Source organism: Macrobrachium nipponense, chromosome 39 (assembly GCF_015104395.2).
Source record: "Macrobrachium nipponense isolate FS-2020 chromosome 39, ASM1510439v2, whole genome shotgun sequence".
In the NCBI taxonomy this organism is placed as follows: domain Eukaryota; kingdom Metazoa; phylum Arthropoda; class Malacostraca; order Decapoda; family Palaemonidae; genus Macrobrachium; species Macrobrachium nipponense.
In genome coordinates, this window is record NC_061099.1 from 36722304 (window position 1) to 36731518 (window position 9215).

Consider the following 9215-nt stretch of genomic DNA (forward strand, 5'->3'; position numbering starts at 1 on the left):
CTGATTATTCGGTGAATATGTCGATCGACAAATTCAAAAAGAAATTATTCTTTTCTTCATTCAGCCTTAATTTGCAAACAGGATATGGCTTAAAAATGTTTCAGTCTTTTAACAACAATAAAGGAAGCGTAGATGCATTAATGAACTTGTACAAGCAATTACTCGAAAACAGTTTTAATTTCGCATCACTGAAAAATCATCGGGATCATATGTCAAGATTAGCGAACCCACAATTATTCCACTTTGATATACATGGTACACACACACACATATATATATATATATATATATATTATATATATATATATATATATAGATATATATATATATATAATATATATATATTATATATTAGATCTATATATATATTATATATATATAGATATATATATATATATATATGTGTGTGTGTGTGTGTGTGTGTGTGTGTGTGTGTGTGTGTGTGTGTGTCAAAGTGGAATCATAGTGGGTTCGCTAATCTTGACACGGTCCAGTTACCGTAAACATCGAGGGATGTTATCACGTATCATTTGTCGTCTGTATCCTAGCTCTTTGTCTGGTCCCACTCGCCCTCCAGGACACAAGTTAATTTTCCATACACTTGCAGAGATATTCGAAGCATCATACGGCTTATTCCATATAACTGTAATGCCAGGCTATCCTATCATTGAGAGAACAAGAGAGTCTAGTTCCTTCTTGAAAGTCTTAATATTTTCATAACTCCTGATAACAAAAGAGCTACAATCCTGTGAAGACTCTATACCCAATATAAGGTTTATCTTGGTCCAAATATCATGAAACCATCAGTAATTAGTCATGAGGCGACACTTTTATTCTATCTACTCGTGTTACTTTATTCGGTGTGAATCTATTTTTGCAAGTACAGCAGCTAGGAAAACGTTTTTAAGCCATACTTCTGTTATGCCTTTCACATTTGAACAGTGAGGCGATATTAAGGCATTTCTTTTGTAACGTATCTTTTGAGAGTAGAAATAACCAGTTACATGATACTTATTTCTCACATATGTCCCTCAAGCACCTTTATCTTATCATGATTCTTGTTATTCAAAGCTCTCACAATTGGATCACGTGTCAATATGTGATCAAAGTATTAGGAGCAGTAATTAGCCTTTCGGAAAAATTGGAAATCGATAATCTCAGTATGACAAAAATTCAACAAATATTTAGTTCTTGCATATGAGACCTCCTTTTGACTCTTCACTCGATTGATATAATTATTTTTTTATGAAAATATCTTCACATTTTTAAAAATCTACATTGGCACCACTACCAGTCTTCCATGCCACATCATCTTCCTCCCCGTCAGTCTCAAAATACTTTCGATGGGTTGAATACTCATAAGAAAATATATTCGTAGTTACTCAAGCTTCAATGAGCATCCGCTGCATTCCTGGCCACACCGAGGTAATTCTATTATGATGTGATGTGCGACACCCTTATAGTGTCTAATATTATTTTTTAGTTAATTTTACATCGTCATAAGTTGTATCTGAGATAACTCATAATAGTTAGTGACACATTTACACGTTCGTTGATGGAGGTCTCATCAAAATATTTTCTAATACAATACAGTATTACCTCAGTGATGTCCAGTAGTCGCTACAACATTGTTTAGCACTGAGGAACAAATTCTATGCATCAATTAATACTCACATTATGTGCCAAGTGGTTATGAGACTCAGCAAACCAGGTACCGAACAACCTTGTGTAGAACATTCTCCTCCAGCTTGCACTGAAGGTAATTCATATGAAAAGTCAGATGGTTTGTATGTTAGGAAAAATACAAATTCATTTTAAAATTTGCCATTAGTTTGTATGTATGGTGTTTTTACGTTGCATGGAACCGGTGGTTATTCAGCAACGGGACCCTACGGCTTTACGTGACTTCCGAACCACGTCGAGAGCGAACTTCTATCACCAGAAATATACATCTCTAACCCGTCAGTGGAATGCCCGAGAATCGAACTCGCAGCCACCGAGGTGGCCAGCCAAGACCATATCGATCACGCCACTAAGGCGCTCTTTGGCATTAGCGTATGTATGTAGTATATATAATATATATATATATATATATATATATATATATATATATATAGATATATATATGTATATTATATATATATATATATATATATATATATATATATGTTATATATATATATATAATATATAATTGGCGTCAGACCTGTTTTTCCAAGTTTTCTCTCGTTTTGTTCATCTCATTTCCTTAATTCAGATATAACTACCATTTATTAACATGACAACAAGCTTATTCTCTACTCTCGTGCAAAAGCTTTGTAGAAAACAGTAGAAATGCAGTTTTTCTGACTTAACTAATCCACAGAGCGAGCACCTGTCCACATCCTACTACTTACCAGGTAAAGACTCCACGGTCCATATCGCCAGCTCTGGCTGAAGATTTGCTCTGTTGTATGGATAATTTAGTGTATGCTAAACTACTCCTCCTGTACAAAGAGGTTGCCTGGGGTAGTGTCCCACAATTAGTTATTAAGACCTACATTTCATCCACCCTTGACAAAGTACGCATTATAGGTGAATCTGCAGTTCTTATGTTACTGTGAGGACGACATTCGGGCGAATATGTTCGCCCTTCCATTGTAAAATCGTATATCCATATGTCCTCTCTTTTCTTCCAGGAACTAAAATGTAGAGCATTTTACGCCCTTTCTTTTGATGTATATATGTCGGGAATCCGTTCCCTCTATGTAATATTAGTCATGTATTTTCGTCTGTGAAGAAACACATTCACAGCGGGGGCTCTGGCCTTTTCTTTTTTTTTTTTTTTTGTACGTGCATGACGGACTCTACGCTTCCGTCCGTACGCCGCCTTATGTTCAGCCTCATTTGCCAAATAAAGCCTACGGGCTGCTCTAGGAGCAAAAGGCCGTGCTGGCCTAAGGCCAGCTTAATCTCGAACAACCACCAAATAAAGTTAGTTCGTTCATATTACTCAGGCTAGCTCACATTACGACCGACCAAGTCGATGCAAAGTGTCGATTCTTAAGTTGGTTGAAACTTCCAATAGATATGATGAGGAATAGAAAATATTTATGGCATCATTTATGACGCCCAGACGGTTGTAGTTTCATGATTAGGTTTTGTTACGGTGGTTTACGTCTCCATACGTCTTAACGTTCGTAAAATAAAACTAAATAGGTTTGACAGAATAACACAGACGAAGATATAGACAAAATACTACATATAATGATAAAACTACATAGCCCCTGCAAATCTATTTACTTACCGAAGTTTGGGAAGCTCAACCAAAGAGATGTAACTTGCTTGCCAAATAATTATGACACCAAAACTATAAGGTTTCCCACAGAACAGATATAGAAAACGTTACTTACATTACAGAAAATGGGCATAATTTCCACGGTACCCTGTTGAAGAACATATTTGTACCAACTCTTGTTCTTACGTATCATAGCCATACAATAGGTAATAGAAGAGGATAATGTTAATAAAATAAGTTATTATAACAGTTTTGTCAGCTGCATCAGGACCATATGGGTACAGCAAGACCTACAACACCATTCAATACATGCCGTACAAAAGAGAATATGTATGCTGCCTTTGAAGGTATGATTGTTCAAATATACCATGCAGGGATTCAACACAGGGTAATCTAGCATATATGCATATCGAAACCTCTATGCTGTCTTCATGATTATTTCCATATTTTGGCGTAATAGGTACTAGGTATATACTTCATTTTAAAAGTTTTTTTTTAATTGCCCGAATGTAAACATCGCTCGCTACATTTATTTCAACATAGTTATCACAGTCTATTGCTAAACATACGGACTAATATAATAAGAATTACAATTGCAACTTCGTATACATATAAAAAACGATGGTGAAAATACCTCATTATATAAAAAATAGGAGTAAGATTTAACAAAGAATCCAATCTTGGTGATTAACAGGTCTACACTGACGTGGGCAGATACTTATGCCGTCAAGCTCTGCATCTCTCAAAGGGCCCCATCCCACAAAATACCTGCCATCTCGGCGCGTTGGAAAAGGCTCTGAGCGGTGCTTGGATTGAAATCTGCGGTTGCCACAGAAGTAGCTGTCATGCACTAACTGCAATATATAAGTTGAAATTTTATGAGTCTCTCTCTCTCTCTCTCTACACATACACGCCTACACAATCAGAAATTACGGCTATATAGATGAAAGAAACACTGGGAGGCTCTGGACTTCCTTCCTGATTAAACTTTGTTAGTAACTGAATAATGTGAGACATTATATGAGCACGGTATTGCCTCATTTCTTTCACTCTTGAATCATTTCTTCAAATATGATCTCAAGTAGGCAATGCACATAAACATGCGTATGAGTGCTTAATTTCCTAGATAAGTTAAAAATCAAAATTTTTGAAAGAAAATTGTATTTTTCCTAACTATACAAACCTAAGGTCCTTTACATAAGGAATTAGTTCCAGCTGGCGTTGAAAATAATTCCTTATGTAAAGGACCGATGGTTTGTATAACGTGAAGGAACAAACGGAACCTGTAATAATCCATAATTACAAAAAAATCAAATAAAATTGTGAAGGAATTAAGGAATCGTCAGCACGCACCACGTCATTAGTTACTTCCGGCCAGACAACCCTTCTGAGGAGGACCTGATCGTAATCCCAGATGTTCCTGGGAGGCCACTTCAACATTTCCCACAGAAGTCCGCTCAACCGATGCCCAGCTCTTGCTCGAGATCCTCCCCACAGGCCTGCAATTGAATAAACAATTCGCCATAATTAGTGAGAAAAAAATATTTAAAATGAAACCATCATAAAAACAAAACGTGGCCAAATGCTGATTATGAGGAAAGATATTTAGAGAAATAGAATTAGCCTGGATACTCTAAGGAACTTCAAGTAAAATCTAGTTATTTTAAAACGAATGTAATTTAAAAACTGATATAGAAATAAGGCGACATGAAATCCTTATAAATTCGAAACTAGATTAACTTCTTTGGATCGAGAACTGAAGATGATAAAAATAAAGTACAGTAATATAAAAAAAAATCTATATCTAAGGGTACAAAGGTAACATAAATCTGGGATATATATATATATATATATATATATATATATATATATATATATATATATATATATATATATATACCACACACACACACACACACATATATATATATATAATATATATATATATATATATATATATATATATATATATATATATATATATATATATATATATATATATATGTACACAACACACACACACACACACACTATATATATATATATATAATATATATATATATATATATATATATATATATATATATATATATATATATATATATATATATATATATATATATATATGTGTGTGTGTGTGTGTCTGTGTGTGTGTGTGCGCGCGCGGTCAGTATAAAAAGTGAAACTAGTAACCTCAGAAATACTACAATTATGTTAAAAAAACCAACTAAAAGCCTATTAATATCAAACCACGACAATATGAAAGAATTGTGCCGATCTACAAAAGGCAACTATGACAATAGATTCATTACATTCATCCGGCATGACGCCATAATTTTAAGAGCAAAATGAAATTGTAGGCGACCTCAAATCCACGACAGTTTAACAAGAATCATTATGCAAACCATAAATAGTAGATAGAAGACATAATATATATTTTAGGCCGAGGGCCCAGCACTGAGACCTATGAGATCATTCAGCGATGAAAGGAAAAGTGAGAGTAAGAGATTTAATTAAAAGGCGTAACAGGAGGAAAACTTCGCAGTTGCACCATTGAACACTGTTAGAAGAGGGTGGCAAGTAAGATGGAAGAAAGAATATAAATGGAGGCACAGAACAAGAACGGAAACGCCTCAGTGGCGTGATCGGTATGATCTTGGCCTGCCACCTCGGTGGCCGCGAGTTCAATTCTCGGACATTCCACTGAGGGGTCAGAGATGTGTATTTCTGGTGATAGAAATTGACTCTCGACGTGGTTCGGAAGTCACGTCAAGCCGTTGGTCCCGTTGCTGAATAACCACTGATTCCATGCAACGTGAAAACACCATTCAAACAAACAAACAAACAAGTACAAGAACGGTAGGGGTTGCAAGTTATAGGGAATGAAGGGACGCTACAAAGAACAGTAAATAATTCCTACAGTGCACCGCATGAGGTGCACTGACGGCACTACACCATTACAGGGAATTGGAGCAAACCAAAAAACAAATGGAAACAAGGAGGAAGGAAGAAACCGCTGAGTCATCTTTGCCTCTGGCTGCTGTCAATTGTCAGCAATATAAAGTGTTACCAGTACAAGTGTTACCAGTACTAAATGACCGTCGCCCATAACCACCCCAGTCCGACAACCACAATCTCCGACTTCTACACTTGGTACGAATGTGTCTCGGCCAGATGACTGATACTGCCACCTGTTTTCGTGCATTGTTGATCAAAGGAAATGGTTTAGACTAGATAAGGAATACAATGAAAAATGCATAACATAAACTCGGTTGCAAGGCATATTGCACTTCCGTGGCAATGCACTCTCTCGTCAGGTAACGGTAGTTGTAGCATTGGAGAACGAAAAGTTCTAAAGATGCGTGATTTTGGTTTCATAAATCATTTCATAAACCGCATAAATATAAGTCAATGAATGTGGTATAAAAATCTTTTTAAAATAAATTCAATTTTGGTACACACAGCGAAGAGAAATAAAGTAAAAATGAATCAAAGTAAAAAGTACAGGACAGGAAGCTTCTAAATAAATATAAAAACATGATAGGGATCATTTCGGGGGGGGGGGGGGGGGGGGGGGGGGGGGCGCAGGTCAGATATAAACTTCAAGAACTATTCAAGTCAAATATATCCTCTCTTCTGTCTTCATCCTCATTATCATGTTTTTACATGTTGACAATCAACACCTAGCAACAAAATCTGACAGCCTATATCTCAAAAGTAAGGGTCTTACGCTTATTTTTTTTCTTGCTGAACTACTTATCATATTTTTCATTAAATTTACAGAGGCAAACATGCTGTTCAAACCAGATGAATACTTAACCTTTCCTGCAGTTTTTTTTTAAATACAGTAACTAAAAATTTATAAACCTAACAACTCCTAGTTTAAGTACTATACTGTTTAAGGAATGTGCATAAAAACTGAATGAGCCATACTAAAAGACTCCACTTAACGAATTTGATCTTGTGGAAGTTAACGGAGGCCATTCATACTGCAAACATTTCCCGAAGCAGATTGCTATATGTTGCGGGCTACTGCAGAAGTAAAAGACCGCGCTGGCATATGGCCCATCTCAATCAACAACAGGGCGCCTCAGTGGCGTGGTCGGTATGGTGTTGGCGTGCCACCTTGGTGGCCGCGAGTTCGATTCTCGGGCATTCCACTGAGGGGTCAAAGATGTGTATTTCTGGGGAAATTAGTTCACTCTCGACGTGGTTCGGAAGTCACGTAAAGCCGTTGGTCCCGTTGCTGAATAATCACTGGTTCCATGCAACGTAAAAACACCATACATACAAACAAACAAACAATCAACAACAACGATTCTGAGCAACGGTGGTACCACAAAAATAATAATTAAATAAATAAAAATAAAAGGATGGGGAGCTTCGACAAGGTGGGGGAACATTTAAGTGACATTTTTTTTTAAGTACTACATCAACATTTTGAAAGGAGACGAAGAGACAATAAAGCCAAATTGAAATCAGCATGTATTTCAGGAAGATAAAACCGATCATCCACTGTAAATACTCCACTTTCTATGCCGGGAGAAATGACAGTATAATGCCTCTCAGTTAAAAGAGATATTTTTGAAAATGTCTTTTGTGCGTTTACTGTACGGCTCATAACTGTACTGTCAAAAGTTTTGTGTCGAATCATCCTCTGCACTTAGTCACGGCTAACCTACTTATCATGTGAAAAACAGCTGCTGGGGGTGGAAATGAAGAGTAGCAAATCTTCCCGTAGCTGGCAGCGAGTGATATCTACGGGGAAACGAAAACTTGAAAGAAAGGCCACTGAATCTGTTGTCCGATCCGTTCCACGCGAGAGAAATATTCAATTCAGTACAGGCAGGAAAATCTCCAATCATCCTATACCTGCAAGCATGACTCCGTTGTGACTCGGGTGGTCTCTCATCACATGCAACAGAGCCGTCGAGTTATAAAGCCATTGTTCGACCGCAGCTACTTCTCGTTCCAGGATGGACGAATCCACGTCCCTGACCAAGAATTCGGACACCAGAGGATCTCCCATGACGAGGAATCGCCACATCTTCCCCACAAGCAAAACTTGGTAGCTTTTGGGACCTACAAGAAAAATAACAAACCAGATTAGAGAGTGTGTTCGTGTACTCACTCACTGACATTTACTCTTCCCTGTAAGATTAAGTTCCTCAGACTCACTGATTTTACTCTTCCCTGTAAGATTAAGTTCTCAGACTCACTGACATTTACTCTTCCCTGTAAGATTAAGTTCCTCAGACTCACTGACATTTACTCTTCCCTGTAAGATTAAGTTCCTCAGACTCACTGACATTTACTCTTCCCTGTAAGATTAACTTAAGTTCTTCAGGGCAGATAGGGAAAGATTTTTTAACTTTACGACATTCAGTGACAGCAAGGAAAAAGGGAAACAAGGCTGTGGTAGGTACTCGTGATAAATTTAAAAATACATTTTTAAAGGTAGCTATTAACAGGGAATCAAATTAAACTGCCTTAACTTATTTCCATAACTCCTCTTGTTATTTAAACTTAGTCAAAGTAATAGCATCCATAAACTTTAAATAACATAAGTGAACTTTTGTCCTCTCCAGAAAACATTTTGCCTAGATTTTGATAAAAGACCATACTTTTCTAAAATATCAAATGCCTATTAGTTTCGCATGATGACTCAGACCAAAATTAAGGCTGGGTTTACCCCGAGGAACAGATTCACTGGCAACGCAAGCACAGAGCCGGGCAGAAATCTCTATACAATCGACTCAAGGAGCACAAGTACAGTTTTCGGACATATGACAGCATAGAGAAGGAGCAAGAATAAGTTGCCATGTACCCCACAACTTTTATAAAAACGGATTTTATCTTTGCAAGCACCACTTGTCACTCCTATGGGATAATTGAATTGAATTGGATATAGAATTCAGGGCAAAGGCCAAGCACTGGG

The 9215-nt window shown here is 36.9% G+C and overlaps 1 protein-coding gene and 1 long non-coding RNA gene across 6 annotated transcripts in view; one reads left to right on the forward strand and one right to left on the reverse strand.

Moving 5' to 3' along the window:
- LOC135210309 (uncharacterized) overlaps positions 1-9215 on the forward strand; it is a 163616-nt gene that overhangs the window by 27095 nt on the left and 127306 nt on the right. The gene's annotated exons all lie outside the window — the stretch shown is intronic.
- The window catches only part of LOC135210304 (uncharacterized), a 40276-nt gene that overhangs the window by 18524 nt on the left and 12537 nt on the right, over positions 1-9215 (reverse strand). For 4 of the 5 annotated variants that reach the window (XR_010313493.1, XR_010313494.1, XR_010313496.1 and 1 more), the window contains exons 4-6: positions 8150-8359; positions 4631-4776; positions 3912-4131 (exon numbers count right to left, since the gene is read on the reverse strand). Coding sequence is in view for 1 of the 5 variants with exons in the window: in XM_064243188.1 (XP_064099258.1) it covers positions 3940-4131; positions 4631-4776; positions 8150-8359 (548 nt within the window). In the remaining 4 variants the exon portion in view is untranslated. Of the gene's footprint in view, positions 1-3758; positions 4132-4630; positions 4777-8149; positions 8360-9215 lie in introns of those variants that run through there. The other variant, XM_064243188.1, reaches the window with a different exon arrangement.